Here is a 17,209-nt window from a genome sequence, read left to right on the forward strand (position 1 = left end):
CCTTGTTCGCGACACATATCTGTGACATCGTCTCTTCGACAATCTCTGCAATGGTCGTTGAAATCTTACAATCTATCCAGGGGCCTTCTGTTCCATCTGCCTCCTCCTCATCTAGTCATCACCACAGACGCGTCCCCCTATGCTTGAGGAGCTCACTTGAACGAATTCCAAACTCAGTGTCTTTGGACTGCCCAGGAAAAGAAACATCACATCAATTTCCTGGAACTCCGAGCGATGTTTTATGCCCTCAAGGCTTTCCAGCATCTTCTCTTTCCTCAAGTTCTACTACTTTGCACAGACAATCAAGTTGCAATGTACTACATCAACAAACAAGGTGGGACGGGCTCTCGCCTGTTGTGTCAGGAGGCCCAGAAGATTTGGTCTTGGGCAGCAGCTCGTCATTTATTCCTGGAAGCAGTCTACATTCAGGGAGAACAGAATTCCTTGGCAGACAATCTCAGCCGAATTCTCCAACCTCGATCCCCTGACCCTCCAATCCATTTTTGATCAATGGGGCACTCCTCAGGTGGACCTTTTTGAAGCTCCTCACAATCATCAACTGCCCCAATTTTGCTCCAGACTCTACTCTCCTCTCCGTCTGGCAGCAGATGTGTTTCTCCTGGATTGGGCCAATCTATTCTTTTATGCATTTCCTCCTCTGCCTCTCATGTTGAGGACCTTGTTCAAGCTCCACGGTGGCCCAGGCAACATTGGTTCTCCCTTCTACTTCAACTCAGTTCCAGGGAGCCCATACTTCTTCCACTGTTTCCTTCTCTGCTTACTCAGCATCAGCAGTCCCTCCTACATCCCAACCTACCGTCTCTGCACCTGACAGCTTGGTATCTCTCGGGCTGACCTCGGCTCATTCACTTCTTTCTCAGCCTGTCCGTTCTATTCTTGATGCTTCCAGGAAGCCGGCCACTCTTTAATGCTATCACCAGAAGTGGACTCGGTTTTCTTCCTGGTGCCTTCTGCATCATCATGATCCAACTTCACTAGCAGTAGAACTCGTGTTGGATTATCTCCTTTCGTTATCTAACTCTGGTCTCAAATCTACTTCTATCAGAGTTCACCTCAGTGCCATCACTGCTTTTCATGAGCCAGATCACGGAAAACCTCTTACTGCTCATCCTTTGGTTTCCAGATTCATGCGGGGCCTTTTCAATGTGAAACCACCTCTCAAGCCCCCTCCTGTGGTCTGGGATCTTAATGTGGTTCTTTCCGCCTTAATGAAGCCTCCTTTTGAACCATTGGCCACAGCTCATTTCAAATTTCTCACTTGGAAAGTGGTCTTCCTTATTGCTCTCACCTCTGCCAGGAGGGTCAGTGAGTTACATGCACTAGTTGCCGATCCACCTTTCACAGTCTTTCACCATGACAAGGTGGTGCTACGTACACATCCAAAGTTTCTTCCTAAGGTATCTGATTTTCATCTTAACCAGTCTATTGTCCTGCCTGTCTTCTTCCTGAAACCTCATTCTCATCCTGGAGAACAGGCTTTGCATACTTTGGACTGTAAGCGTGCTTTGGCTTATTATTTAGAGTGCACTAAGCCTCACAGATCGTCTCATCAACTTTTCCTATCCTTTGATCCAAATAAGTTGGGACATCCTGTTTCTAAACGTACATTATCCAATTGGCTTGCTGCTTGCATCTCGTTCTGTTATGCTCAGACCGGACTGACACTGGAAGGTTCTGTCTCGGCCCATAAGGTTAGAGCTATGGCAGCATCTGTAGCTTTCCTCAGATCAACTCCTATTGAGAAAATCTGCAAGGCTGCTTCTTAGTCCTCAGTTCATACTTTCACATCTCATTATTGGCTGGATGCATTCTCCAGACGGGATGGACACTTCGGCCAATCTGTTTTACAAAATTTATTTTCCTAATGGCCAACCTTCCCTCCATCCCTCTTTTTGTTAGCTTGGAGGTCACCCATCAGTTAAGAATATGCTGCCTGCTTGTCCTGGGATAAAGCACAGTTAGTTACCGTAACAGGTGTTATCCAGGGACAGCAGGCAGATATTCTTACGTCCCACCCACCTCCCCGGGTTGGCTTCTTAGCTGGCTTATCTTAACTGGGGACCGCGAGCCTTCGTTGGGCGGGAAGGCACTCGCGCATGCGCGGTGCGGCCTGCTGGAACTTTCTAAGTTCTTAGAGTGCAATCACTCTAAAATTGTCCGTACCGGGGCTCCGTCGGTGCCGTCACCCATCAGTTAAGAATATCTGCCTGCTGTCCCTGGATAACACCTGTTACGGTAAGAAGTTATCCTGCCGCTATATCGGGCGATGGTGCGCCCGCATCTGGAATACTGCGTTCAATACTGGTCGCCGTACCTTAAGAAGGATATGGCGACACTCGAGAGGGTCCAGAGAAGAGCAACAAAAATGATAAGGGGCATGGAAGGCTTCTCATATGCTGAGAGGCTGGAGAAACTGGGGCTCTTTACTCTGGAAAAACGGAGACTTAGAGGGGACATGATAGAAACTTACAAGATCATAAAGGGTATAGAGAAGGTGGAGAGGGACAGATTCTTCAGACTGGCGGGGGAAATAAAAACAAGAGGGCACGCAAGAAAACTGAAGGGAGACAGATTCAGAACAAATGCTAGGAAGTTCTTCTTCAGCCAGCAGGTGGTGGATACCTGGAATGCGCTTCCGGGGGAGGTGGTAGAGCAGAGTACGATTTTGGGTTTCAAAAAGGGGTTGGACATGTTCCTAAAGGAAAAGGGGATTGAGGGGTATAGCTAGAGGGGTACTATAAAGGATAAAATGTCTTAAGTGAAAGAACACTACAGGTCATGGACCTGGGGGGCCGCCGCGGGTGCGGACTGCTGGGCACGATGGACCTATGGTCTGACTCGGCAGAGGCGATGCTTATGTTCTTATGTTATGTTTATCTGCTGTCATTTACTATGTTACTGTGATCATTGAGTGAATGTAGGGCTCGGGAGAGATGGGGGGAGAGTATGATCAGATAAGGGAAGATTAGGACATTGCAATGAATCAATTTAAATGTTAAGATTAGAATACTGAATTGAATATGGGAGGAAATGGGAAACCATTGATGTTGAATGAAAAGAAGAATAATCCAATCAAAGCGAAAAGCATGCAAGAGAAGATGAATGGCCATATTCTGAATTGTCTGCAGTCGGCAAAGCTGATGTTGAAGGAGTCCTAAAAAAACACTGTTGCAGTATTCCAGTTTCTACAATTAAAGAAGCATACAAGATGATCTTTTGTGAAGCGTGATCAAGAAGAGAGAGAGAGCTGATCTGACCTGCCTTAATGTGAAAAAGCAGGACTTCGCTGAAGCACAGACATGATGGTCAAAAGAAAGATGCTGATCAAGACTAAGGGCCTCTTCTATTAAACTACGCTAGCAGTTTCTAGTGCAGGGAGCCGCGCTGAATGGCCTGTGCTGCTCCCGACGCTCATAGAGTTCCTATGAGTGTCGGGAGCAGCGCAGGCCATTCAGTGCGGCTCTCTGCGCTAAAAACTGCTAGCGCAGTTTAATAGAAGAGGGGGCAACTCCTAGATATCTAAAGTGGTAAGTGATATCTAAGGTAAGAGGGAACAGATTTAGGGCTGAATGCTTGCTAGTTATCCAACAAGCAAGTCATTTTGACAGATCAAGGACTAGCCGGTTGAAGAGTTGAGATGAGAGGAGAGATGTCTGAATGAAAGGGGCTTGTCTCACGAAGCAACATAATATCATCTGCATTAAAATAGGCTTGGTTGCCTTGTTCCTGAATTAGGAGGGCCAGGGAACTAAGAAAAATGTTAACAAACAGAGGGATAGCTCTGTTAGCCAGTGATTGTAACGCACAATAACACTGTCACATACTGGCCAGTATAAGGTTTACAAACAAACAATAATTATTATTATTTTTCTCCGAGGACAAGCAGACATAATATTCTCACATGTGGGTGATGTCATCCTCGGAATCCGGTCATCCACATGTGAGAATATTACTAAACTAAATTAAACCTTAAGTTTGTATACCGCATCATCTCCACAACTGTAGAGCTTGGCACGGTTTACAGGAAATGGTATAGAGAAGGAACTCCAACGAGGGACAGTGTAGAGAAAGTTTAGAGGGACTTAGTATAACAAAGAGGAGGAAATATTACATTTTTGAGACTAGAAGCCCTGAATATGTATACCCTAGAGCAGGGGTGTCAAACTCAGGCCCGAGGGCCAAATTTGGCCCACAGGTTAATTAAATATGGGCTTGTTTCTTCCCTCCCTCCATCTCATTATGCCTGTTGTCCTCGGAGAACACCTGCTACAGGTAAGTATCTTTTGCTTTTTACAAGAGCAATTCAAACTTTTTAAGCAAACAAGGACAAGTTTATACTGTATATACCTGCACCCAAGTTTTACCACAACTATAAAATGAGGTTCTATTTTGTAGCTTTCAAAAGAAGCTCTGCTTGCAATTTGTAATCATAACGGGAAGGGGTGGGGGAGGTGTGCTTCAATCTACGGTCGCGTGTTGGCTCAGTGAATTACAGCCAGATGCTTGATCACTCGAAGGTAACATGGCTATCTTATAATTGATTTTAATCTTTATTTCTCCTGGAGTATAGCTCTATCTTGGCAAAGAGAGAGAAGCATCAAGATTAACCGGAGAGGTGATTTCAGAGAACATGGTCACAAGGTAATTTTTTTTTTCTTGTAAAGAATTGGTAATATCACTGCCAAAATAGCAACATATTAAGAAATTTAGGAATATTTTTACTGTGGATAGGGACATTATCTAAAACAAGTGTGAGAAGCCTTAGAAAAACTTGGTGATGAAATTCAGTGTGTCTTCCATAAGTTTCCATCTGCTATCAGAAGTCCTAATTAGGATTCATATACAGGGTGGGCCATGGAAAAGTAGCCTGCCTTCAGCAACAGTATGACGAGATGAATGAGCAAGTGGATTGTTTTTATTCACTTACCCACAAGTAACAACAGATGGTGAAAGTGCTCCCTGTTCACGTCTATGCACCTTCCACAATCACTATTCGCTGCTCCAGGGGAAACACCATGTTTCTGGCACTGGTATTAGAGTTGAGCTACTTTTTCATGGTTTATGCAGGCCCTAACCTAACGTGAATAATACACTGATTGGATTAGTTTAAAATCATGGCTGAAATCGGTGACATTTACAGGAGGGGATTCAGTGAGCTAAACTAGGGATGACCAACCTCAACCCTCAAATCATAATTGATTATTCCGACGGTTTATGTAGGTTAGAGATATCATTCAATGAGCTCTAAGTTTTCTATAAAGTGCAAAATGCTTAATGCAATAAATTCAAATAAAGTGCATTGTGCTTATTTATTTATTTATTTATTCCATTTTCTATACCGTTCTCCCAGGGGAGCTCAGAACGGTTTACATGCATTTATTCAGGTACTCAAGCAGTTTTCCCTCTCTGTCCCGGTGGGTTCACAATCTATCTAACGTACCTGGGGCAATGGGGGGATTAAGTGACTTGCCCAAGGTCACAAGGAGCAGCGTGGGTTTGAACCCACAACCTCAAGGTGCTGAGGCTGTAGCTTTAACCACTGTACCACACTGTACCATCACTGCTAAAGGTTCACTAGGAGACACTTTGAGTCAGATAGGAAACTCTCTACAGGGGTTTAACAAACACACAGAGTGGAGAGCTATGTATGTTAACGCACATAGTTTGGGGAATAAATTTCTAGAACTGGAAACAGAAATTGTGAATTCCGACCTAGACATGGTGGCAATATCAGAAACATGGTACACGGACTCCCATGGGTGGGATACAAATATACCAGGATACAACCTGATTCGACAAGACAGGAAGGGTAAGCTAGGAGGAGGGGTAGCACTTTACATCAAAGAGAACATCAAGATAACCAGGATCGCAGATGTTAAGTACACCGGGGAATCCATCTGGGTCAACCTGGCCAGAGGTGGAGAAAAGTGCCTGTACCTTGGTGTGGTATACCGACCTCCAAGACAAACAGAAGACAAGGATAACGAATTGATTGAAGACATTGAAAATATTACACTACGGGGGAACACTGTTCTGCTAGGGGACTTCAACATGCCTGATGTAGACTGGAACACACTCTCAGCGTCAACTTGTTGTAGTAGGAGGATTTTGACGTCCATGATGGGAGTACAGCTCAAACAAATGGTGCTAGAGCCCACTAGGGCCGAGGCCATCCTGGACCTCGTACTTGCAAACGGCGAGAGTGTCTCGGAAGTCTCAGTGGGAGAAACGCTGGCTACCAGTGACCATAACATGGTATGGTTCAACCTCAGGAAAGGCTTCCCTAAATCACAAACAAAAACGAGGGTACTCAATTTCCGGGGCACTGATTTTGCACGTATGGGAGAATTCGTCCATCAGACGCTGCAGGATCAAGAAGCAACTGATAATGTGGAAGCCATGTGGTCAAACCTGAAATTGACCCTACACGAAGCAACTATCCGCTACATAAAATCAGTAAATAAACAACAAAGAAACAAAAAACCTAAATGGTTCACTAAAGAGGTCGCGTACCTCGTCAAGGAGAAAAAAAGAGCGTTTCTTTCATACAAACGTACGAGAACAGGTGAAGCTAACATTGAATATAGGACCAGGTCTGCAGCAGTCAAAACAGCAGTCAGGGAGGCCAAACTTGCAGTGGAAGAAACTCTAGCAAAGAACATTAAGAAAGGGGACAAATCCTTCTTCAGGTACATTAGTGACAGAAAAAAAACCACAAACGGGATAGTACGCCTCAAAACACCGGACGGGAATTACGCGGAAACAGATTCCGATAAAGCCAAACTACTGAATGAATACTTCTGCTCGGTTTTTACCTGCGAGGCACCGGGGCAAGGGCCACATCTGGAAGCAATGTCAAGCGTGGAAGACCCATTTCAGAATTTTGAGTTCACACCAGCTGATGTCTACAGCGAATTGTCAAGACTCCAGGTAAGCAAAGCCATGGGTCCAGATGAACTGCACCCAAGAGTGCTCAGAGAGCTGTGCGATGTCCTGGCGGAACCATTAGCCATGCTCTTCAATCTCTCCCTAAAAAAGGGGAGAGTCCCCCTGGACTGGAAAACGGCGAATGTTGTTCCTCTGCACAAGAAGGGTTGCAGAGCGGAGGCTGCGAATTACCGACCAGTAAGTCTCACATCGATAGTATGTAAACTCATGGAAACACTAATTAAACGTAAGTTGGACATGATCTTGGATGAGGGGAATCTTAGGGACCCTAGTCAGCATGGATTCACTAAGGGTAGGTCGTGTCAATCCAACCTCATCAGCTTCTTTGATTGGGTGACAGGAAAGTTGGACTCAGGAGAGTCTCTGGACATAGTATACTTGGATTTCAGCAAGGCTTTTGACAGCGTCCCACACCGCAGGCTACTAAACAAGATGAAATCAATGGGGTTGGGTGAGACGATAACTGCATGGGTCAATGATTGGCTGAGTGGTAGACTTCAGAGGGTGGTGGTTAACGGTACCCTATCTGAAGCATCGGAGGTGACCAGCGGAGTGCCGCAGGGCTCGGTCCTTGGTCCTCTCCTTTTTAACATATTTATAAGGGACTTGACACGAGGACTACAGGGCAAAGCAACATTATTCGCCGATGACGCAAAACTGTGCAACATAGTAAGTGGAAACTTTTTACAGAATAGTATGACAAAGGACCTTCGTATGTTGGAAAACTGGTCCTCGACATGGCAGCTAGGCTTCAATGCTATGAAATGTAAGGTCATGCACCTCGGTAGCAGAAATCCGTGCAGAACTTACACCTTAAATGGAGAAACATTAGCTAGGACCTCAGTAGAACGAGATTTGGGAGTAATCATCAGTGCAGACATGAAGGCTGCCAAACAGGTGGAGAAGGCCACATCCAAGGCAAGGCAAATGATGGGATGTATCAATAGAAGTTTTGTCAGTCGGAAACCAGAAGTCATAATGCCGCTGTACAGAACCATGGTGAGACCTCATCTGGAATACTGTGTGCAATTCTGGAGGCCACATTACCGGAAAGACGTGCTTAGAGTCGAGTCGGTTCAGCGGATGGCCACTAGGATGGTCTTGGGGTTCAAGGGTCTCTCGTACGAAGAGAGACTGAGTAGACTGCGGCTCTACACTCTAGAGGAACGCAGGGAGAGGGGGGACATGATTGAGACATTTAAGTTCATCACGGGACGTGTCGAGGTGGAAGATGACATTCTCTTCCCCAAAGGACCCTCGACCACAAGAGGGCATCCGCTTAAACTTAGAGGGGGGAAATTTAGTAGTGACACCAGGAAGTATTTTTTCACGGAAAGGGTGGTGGACCACTGGAATGAGCTTCCGGTGCAGGTGGTCGAGGCCCCCGGCGTGCTCAACTTTAAGAGAAAATGGGACACTTACGTGGGATCCCTACGTAGGTCGAGTCACTAGCATCTAGACTATTGGGGTGGGTCAGTGGAGTGGGCAGACTTGATGGGCTATGGCCCTTTTCTGCCGTCATCTTTCTATGTTTCTATGTTTCTATCCTGGGATGCACTGGGAGTGGCCTAAGACTGTGATTGGTTTTGATACCAAAGGCCCCTCCTATGAGAGTGGCCTTAGGTGCCTGGGCCAATCAGAGCCTTAGGCCCCTCCCAGGATGCATCAGGAAGGGGAAGACTCACCATTTTAAAGAGGTGGACCTGCCGGTAGGAGTGAGTGGGCAACCTTCCTGCTGTCAAATGAATAAGGTATGGGGTGTGGAGGGGTCCAGGTAGCCGTGGCAGGAGGGAATAGGCATCCCTCTTGCTGACTTTCACGGTGGGGTTGGGGGAAGCATGGGGGGGGGGTCCGAGTGGCCAAGGCATCCCTCCTGCAGATGTTTTTGGTTTTTTTTTTAAGTTTGGGGCTGCCATCGGTGGGGGGGGGGGGCGGGGGCCAGCATGACTATCTTTTTTTTTTTTTTTTTTTAATGGCTTTTTGATACAACCGGCACCTCTAGACTTGTCGGAGATTTTGTAGCGTTAAAAACTGGTGCTTCATTTTGTCCATCATGTGGGCATCGATCAGAGTGCTCATTTTTAATACTGATAAGCTCATTGTAATGTATTTACATAAGATTATTGAAGGCTGCTACAAACCACAGAAAAGACTGTGTTTGCCATTTTGTGCATCGATAGCTGAAATACTTCGACACTAAACCAGTTTAGCGACAATCGTTAAACACATGGTGAGTTTTGTGCATCCAGACCACAATCAGCATATCGCTACATAGGATCAAACATTTTACCTAGGGTTATACAGCTACATAGACTTATGAGTGTAATTTGAAGTAAGATCTCTAAGACAGCAGGCGCTATGGTGCAGTGGTTAAAGCTATAACATAACATAACTTTATTCTTCTATACCGCCAACAATCAAACGACTTCTAGGCGGTTTACACAGAAGAGAAACTGGACAATCAGCGAAGTACAAAGTATTGAGAATAAAAGTACAACGTTATCTAAAGTATAGACAGTATAAAATTATTGTTAAAAATAAAACTTCAGTTAAAAATGAATTTATCAAATAGTACAGTCTTAATCCCTTTTTGAAATGCGTTGTAAGATTGCATGGTTCCGCTAATATAATTGCCCAACCAGGACTGTTGTTTACTTGCTTGGAATGCTAGCATCCTATCCAAAAAAGACCTGTGTCTACAGCCAATAATTCTAGGATAGGTAAATAAATTGCAATTCCTGGTTATCCTGGTAGGGTTGAATAGCATGAAATGAGATAAAAGGTAGGTAGGGGCCAGTCCCCAAACTAATTTAAAAGAAATACAAGAGAACCAGTGCAGCATTCGATATAGCCTCAGCACCCTGGGGTTGTGGGTTCAAACCCACACTTCTCCTTGTGACCCTGGGCAAGTCACTTAATCCCCCCATTGCCCCAGGTACATTAGACAGATTGTGAGCCCACAGGGATAAATGGTTGAGTAGCTGAATAAACTCATGAGAACAGTTCTGAGCTCTCCTGGGAGAACGGTATTGAAAACTGAATAAATAATTATTATTTTGAGTAAACATTCAATTCAAAATCTAGATTTCCTTAGGCCCTTAACAGAGTTTTTTTGAAGAGCCATGTTTTTAGACCTTTGTGAAACAGTGCATATGCGGTAGTCCGAATTTCAATGGGTAGCGATATAATCAACGACATTCTGGTATTTTTTCTTTTTTACCATTATATCCGGTTGTCTGGATCCAGCTTTTTATCAGTCGGAATGGGGATGTTCTAGGTGGTCATAACTTCAAGTTTATTTAAAATTTGATTTATCGCTTACTCGAAATTCAAAGCGATGTACAAAAATAAAATTACAACTTTCAGGGGAACAATACATTTAGCTTAGACGTGACGCACAAGACATACGCTACCAAAGGGAAAAGAGGGGAAGGAAATACTTCTTTGTTTTCCACAATTGCCTTTGTTTTGCTTTTGGTTCTTTTGGATATCTGTTTGTCAGTTACATACGACACTAAACGTGATTCAAAGAAAAAGCTTTTATTCCTTGTACATCAGTCTGACAAACTGCTCATGCCCTCCAGCCGACCTCTTCGTTTTTGCTTTCGTCGGGGGACAGGTTCCTGAAGAAGGGCTCCTCCCCGAAACCAGCGTGGTTGAACCTTTTCTCCTGGCGCGGTTTTTGCTTGTTAGTTTGTGAGAAGTTTTCCAGATAAGTATTTCTTTTTTCATTCTTCGTATGGTGATTTTTGATTTTGTTGAGTGTTCCGGGGGGTCTGGCTGGCAGGGTTTGTTTGGGGGTCGCTCAGGAATTACTGTTTGAGTTATATTTGATTCACTTATTGGTCTATTGATTGATTGATTGATTGGATTATTTTGGTGAAAGGTTTCTTTAATGTTCAGCACACTCAGGGTGCTCGATGATGGTGTGGGGGTGGAGGCTTACTGCCTTGACCCAGAAGTGAAGTGTCGGAGTTGGACTCCTGTTGGAGCTGGACTCCTATCGCTGATGGTTCACACTGAGAGCACCCTTCACATATATTATAATCACATGATTTTGTTTGTGAGCTGTGAATGAAGTTGATTTTCCTAAGCGCCCTCCGAACAAACCCTGATGTGACTTGATTTGCCTCGTTACGTTATTGCTATAGTAGAATTTTTGGCAAAATTTGAGTGTAATTGTTGTGTTCATATACATAAGTTAAACATAAATTAAATGTACATCACTGCTAGAGTTGAGCGACTCATCTATGCCAGGGACTGGGAGATCCTGGTTGCAGTCATGCACAGAGAACTCAGCGGGCAAAAACCCTTGGACGTCCACAGAAGGAATCTCTAAGTTTGAATGCCAGCTGCTCCTGTTTTTTATAGTTTTTCTAAGCCAGATAATTAACTCATAATTAATAAGGCTGGCATTTTGTGGACTGTGTTTGGACACACCTAGGAACTGGCCAGATTCCAGAGTAAACCAAAGACAGTGTCATTCCTGTCCCCAAGTCCTAATGTCAAGAAATTAAGTGAATTAATTGCACTCATTGAATAAATACTGTAACATAGTAGATGATAGCAGATAAAGACCCAAATGGTCCATCCAGTCTGCCCAACCCTACCCACTCTTTAAATTACTGACTTACCGTATTTTTCGCTCCATAAGATGCACTTTTTCCCCAAAAAAAGTGGGAGAAAATAAGGGAGCGTCTTATGGAGCGAATACCTCCTCTCCCCGGTACCTTTTTTAAATTTCCGTTGGTCCAGCGTTGTATCGGCAGGAACTTTCCGCGCTCCTGCTCCTCCCTCGCTGGACGGCTGTCCTCTCTTCCGACAGAGCGGCGCAGAAGGCAGGCATGAGCTTTTTGCATTCCTGCCTGGTCCCGCACCGCTCCCTGAATGGCTCCCGTCAGTTCTGACCAACAGAAGTTTAAAAAAAAAGGTACTGGGAGGGAGGGGAGCTGCCTATCACTAGATCTGTCTTGTATTCTGTCCTGACCTACCACTAGACCACCAGATGGGGGACAGGGCAGGACGGTGGGCAGAATTTTTTTCCTTGGTTTTTCCTCCTCTACAGGAGGGTGCGTTTTATGGTTAGGTGCATCTTATAGAATGAAAAATATGGTAATTTAAATTTTCCTTCTTAGCTATTGCTGGGCCAGAACCTAAAGCTCTGCCCAGTTCAATGCTTAGGTTTCATCTACTGAAGTCTCCATCAAAGCTCATTCCAACCCATCTAAAGCATCCCAGTCATCGAAGCCCTCCCCAGCCAATCCTCGATCAAACAGCCATATACGGACATAAACCGTGCAAGTCTTCCCAGTACTGGCCTTAATTTTTTCTGTGTTTTCAATTATACTCAAAACTTTGCTTTTCAGAATAACTTGTATATAAAGTAATCAAGTTCAAAACTCATAATCAGTACTTTTAATCACTAAAACAGAAACTGTCATGATCCACTGGCTTATTGTAATGGTATTGTTTTAATAACTATAGTACGATATCATCAAACAGGCTCCTACTGCTTTTTTATGAGTCCTGTAATTGAGCTAAATTGTCCATTTAGCTAACAAGATTAAAAACTCTGTATTAGCAACGTATTTGAGCACATATTTTTTTGTTTTCAAAATTCCAAACTATATAAAAATGTCTCCCTGCCTTTTTGCAGTACACCCTTAGGGTCTTGATCGCAGTGCTTTTCTGGAATCGGTGGCATAGCGATGGAGAGAGGCGTCTGGGGCGGTGGTGCCCCTCCCCACCCTCTCTTCCATCCCCCACCTCCACATGCTCATTCCCCGCCGCTTCCCTTCCCCCGTACCTCAGTAACGTTCCTGGCATGAGGAGCAACTCCCAAGTTGCAGTCGTACCAGCTCTTCTTCTGACATCACTTCCTAGGCATGGGTCCCGGAAGTGACATCAGAGGAAGAGCTGACGCGGGTTGGGGGTTGCTGCTTGTGCCAGGAATGTTACAGAGGTACGGGGCAAGAGAAGCGGCAATGGGGGTGGGGTGGAGAGGACGACGGGTGCATGCACCCTCACCAAGAAGGGGCCCGGGGTGGACTGCCCCCTCCCTTACTATACTGATATAATGGAATACTGAAACAATGCTTACAGAGTTTCTAATGGATGAAACCTGCCACCTTGTGTTTGTGTGTCAGTATAAAATTTGTGTGTCAGTATAAAAATTTTCTACCATCAGCATTTTGCAGCCAGCTATGAGATAAGTAACTGTTTCTAGCTCTTTCTTACAAAATCTACTGACGCTTGCTTGCTTTTTGCTTACTGACACTTATGGGGAATTTAGGAGACATCTAAAAACATCTGTTTTCGAAGTATTTAGGCAGCTAATTTGTAAAAATTTTATTACGCACTATTTTGATCATTGTAGTGTCTATAATTATTGGCTTTTCCCTAGCAACAGCAGCAGATGAATCCAGAGACCAATGGGATAGCTCACATCTACCAGCAGGTGGAGATAGAGAAACTGATTAACAGGTGGTCCTATTGGCTGGCACTCCTCCTGTCTCATCAGTAATCTCTATCTCCCAGCAGGAAAAGGTCGCTATTCAACTAGCTCCTGAACTCTGGCTGTGGCTGGAACTTTATTTTCTCCTGTTGAGGTTTCTCTTCAGTGAGACAGGGGTGTCCGGCTGAACGGTGCCGGCTTTAGAGGTTACACTTGGGCCCCCCCTGGTCCCTGCCTCACCCTCCCTCCATTGCTAGAGGGTCTGACTGGGTCTCAAATGTTTTCTTCTTTCCCTTCTCTGTAAAAAAAAAAAAAAAAAGAGAGACCACAGTTGTTACATTCTGCCATGCTTTTGCTGCAAACTGGCTTCAACCGGCCCTAACAACAAGCTTGTGAGTATGTCTGGCTTTTACAGTTGTTTGAACTTCAGGTTCTGTTTGGGAGTCTTAGTACTGTGGGTTCGGTCATCATACATTTAAGGTATGGATATTTTATTGAGGCTAAGTTTTATGACTAGAAATCCATGGAGGGAGCCGGGACTTCCCGCCCTTTGCATGCACGCGCTTTGTTTCCTTGTTGGTTACAGCGCAGCAGTAGCGATGCGATTTCATGCTCGTACTTGTTCTCTTTGTTGGGTTTCAGTGCAGCAGTAGTCCTGTTTATTCTGAGGCTCTTTTTCATCTTTGTTTGTCACGGCCATGTGCAGCTGATTGTGCAGGTGCCGGTTTATAGCAGCGCGCATGAGATGGGATATGTTTTTTCCGGCGCTGTGGGCCGTTCTTCTGGTTATTCCCCGAGTCTGATTTTCTTTCTATGCAAGCCGCGGCAGGGTAAATTTTGGGGGGCTCGAATCCGACTATGTTTCTAGGAGCGTTGATGCAGCGGCCACGTGTCAGCGAGAATCAGGCGTGCGCATGGGTCTCCGGCGATGGCGGGAGAGCTGCAGCGTTCCGGTAGTTTGTTTCCAGCTGACTTTGGTCAGGGTATGCCGGGGCTTCTCTCCTTTCCGGTTCAGACAAGTTGTATGTGTTTCACCAGCTTTGGGACATGCTTGGGCAGCTTTATATGTCTATGTCTGTGTTCCTGCTGTACTCCCTTGAAGAAAGCTGCTTGTTTAATCGGACTCTGGGGTTAGCACTCAAGGGGTTTACCAGAGAGACTCTGACCTGTGCTAGGTCACCCAGTCTCGGTTTGTCTCCAGACAGGGGCGACATACAGCAACTCACGGCACAGTGAGATCAGCAATAAGATAGTGCCCTGTATTTCACACAGGTATCTCATTGTCTCTCTTGGGGTCCCTGCAGATTGAGCCTTTGTCTATTGGTAACTGTCCTTGTTTGGGCCTCTGTGCTGAGCTGCATGTGTCTAGTAGTGGCACAGGATATTTATGCCTAAAGGTAGTACAAGCAGTTTCCAAGTTCGGGCTGTCTCTATGGGCATAATGACACTGCGCATATTCCTGCGGCCAGTACTCTATTTCTGAGGGGGCCCAGACTTCAGATTTCCATGCTTATCACGCTGGTTTCTCCTGTCACCATTTTCTCATGGCACATGCTAGACGGGCCCCCCAACCAGACAGAAAAGGCTGTACAGCTCCTTTTAACCAGGAGCCAGTTACCTATTCTATCAAACCCATGGAGGATCACGCACTATGTGGCTGTTAGCCTCATCCCTGAAGCTCTCATTAACGATGTGAGCTTTGTCTGATACCTGTAAGGATGCTGTTGTTTTCCACGGGGCGGTAGATGCAGCATCTTGATTGAGTCTAGTACGTATTCACTTTAAAGGACATACGTATTTCGCTCATGTTGCATGGGGTTAGTACTGTTTTCATGGTTCCAGTATATTCCTCTTTACATTGTGAACCTTGATTTTTCCTAGGAGAATCTTCTTGCAGATCCTACAGTCTTATTCTGCCATTCCCTGACCTTCTGCACTTCATTCTGAGGGGATCTTGACTTCTACCAATGACTCTTCAGGCTTTCTCATGAGGGAGATGACACTATAATGTCAGGTCAGAGGGCTGTGAAGATTTTTCAGGATGCTTGCATCTTTGCATTCTCCTCAGGTTTTCCAGTTCGTTCTTGGAGTCTCTATGTTTTGTGTTTCCCTTTTCAGTGTTACTGGTTCTCAGGACGGTTCTTATAGTTCTTCGGGAACTAAGGGACGTTGTTCCACTTACCGCATGGTGCCCGAGATAGGGGGCATTGGGCGGGCTGGATCCCATTCTGCTGAATTAGTTTCTCGGGGTTACACATTTCTGCAGACAACCTGGGAGTATATTTACATTTTCTCTATGGACTCCGAATCGGCACTTGGAGCGGCGCTTTCGGTTTTGGCACATGCCATTTTGCCTACCCAAGGCTTCACGAACGTTTTAGGTGATGTGGGCGGTGGTACCGTTTTGGCGCTACCAGGCGATTCATCTAATTTCTTCTTGACTGCCTGCTTGATTCGGACGACTTCCAGTCGGGCCATTTGACTGACATGAAAAGGGTGATATCTTTTCCTCAGTTCTTTGCACAGCACTCTTTTCTCCTGTACTATTTATAGGTATATCGGGGTGATGTTTTTATTCATATAGGAGAGACATGTGTTTCTTTCCGGAGACTTGGGCATGGGGTCTCGGTCTCAGATTGGTATTCTTCTTCGCTTACCATGACCAAGAGTATGGGATTCTGTACAGTTTCTGGGATCCATATTGCTGACTCCACTGGGGACTTCGGCTTGCTTTCCCCTTCTTACGCTACAGCAGTCGCTTTTGTTCCGGTGGTTCCCGGTATCTCAGGGCACCAATTATTTGGTATGCTCCTCCTGCATCTCTCTGTATGATTTGGTGGCTCCGCGCGATTTCTCTTTTCAAGGCATGCCTCGGTCTTTGCTGGACTATCTCATGACCACCGACCATCCCGGGCTGTCGGGTTGGGGGGCTCTGTGGCTTCCATCCTCAGCTCCTGGAGTCTGGTCTTCAGAGGCGACTCAGTACTTGTTCATTCTTCTGCTCTTGAGCAGGGTCAGGCTACCTTTCTGGAGCTTCAGATCATTCTTCCGGATTGCCGCTGAGGGTCCTTTTGGTCAGTATTAGGATGGGGGTATTTCTCTACTGCTTGGGCAGTAAGTGTTGTACTCATTGGCAGGTGAAGTTATTCTGCTTCAATGGGTGGACTCTCATCTTCGTCTTCTGTTGGCAGATCCTTTTATGGATCAGGATAAGAGTTTGGATAGACTTTCTCTCCGCGGAATCTGAGCATGGCCCATTTCTTGTATGCTACAGTGTACAGCGCTGTGTACGCTCTGGAAAGTGTGCATGTTAGTAATAGTGTAATCTTCTGCATCCTGGATATTGAGATTTGTGGCTCAAGCGTTCTAGCTCTTTTTATGGAAGTGAGATCTGCTTGACCTAGACCTCATGGCCTCGTCTCTCAATTCTAAGCTTCCTAGCTTCTTCGGCGGGCCCATGGAGTGGGAGTTAGAGGGGGTAGCTGCATGGCTCCTTTCTCGCTTCTGCCTTCTCTTTTTCAGTGTTTTCCGATGGCTTGGATTTGCCACCTCGAGCTCGCTTTCCGGGCACAGTATTTGTAGAATCTCTGGATTGGCGGCGCCATCCTTACTTTGCGGATTTGATGAGTCTTTCAACAGCCGGACTAAGAAGTTTCCTGGTATCTCCGGCTTTGCTCGCCTAGGGTCCGTTCAACATGGATATTTGTACTACTTTAGTATTACGACCTAGTTTTTTGAAAAATCTTGGCTGACGTATAAGGATTATGCGAAGCAGGTTGTTTCTTC

The 17,209-nt window shown here is 45.4% G+C and overlaps 1 protein-coding gene across 6 annotated transcripts in view; it reads left to right on the forward strand.

Annotated features, from left to right (window-relative positions):
* Positions 1–17,209, forward strand: part of TOP1MT (DNA topoisomerase I mitochondrial) — a 209,939-nt gene that overhangs the window by 23,120 nt on the left and 169,610 nt on the right. For all 6 annotated transcript variants that reach the window (XM_033933371.1, XM_033933369.1, XM_033933366.1 and 3 more), the window contains exon 3: positions 4,592–4,662. In XM_033933371.1, coding sequence (XP_033789262.1) covers positions 4,592–4,662 — 71 coding nt within the window. The remainder of the gene's footprint in view (positions 1–4,591; positions 4,663–17,209) is intronic.

Source organism: Geotrypetes seraphini, chromosome 2 (genome assembly GCF_902459505.1).
Source record: "Geotrypetes seraphini chromosome 2, aGeoSer1.1, whole genome shotgun sequence".
Lineage (NCBI taxonomy): Eukaryota > Metazoa > Chordata > Amphibia > Gymnophiona > Dermophiidae > Geotrypetes > Geotrypetes seraphini.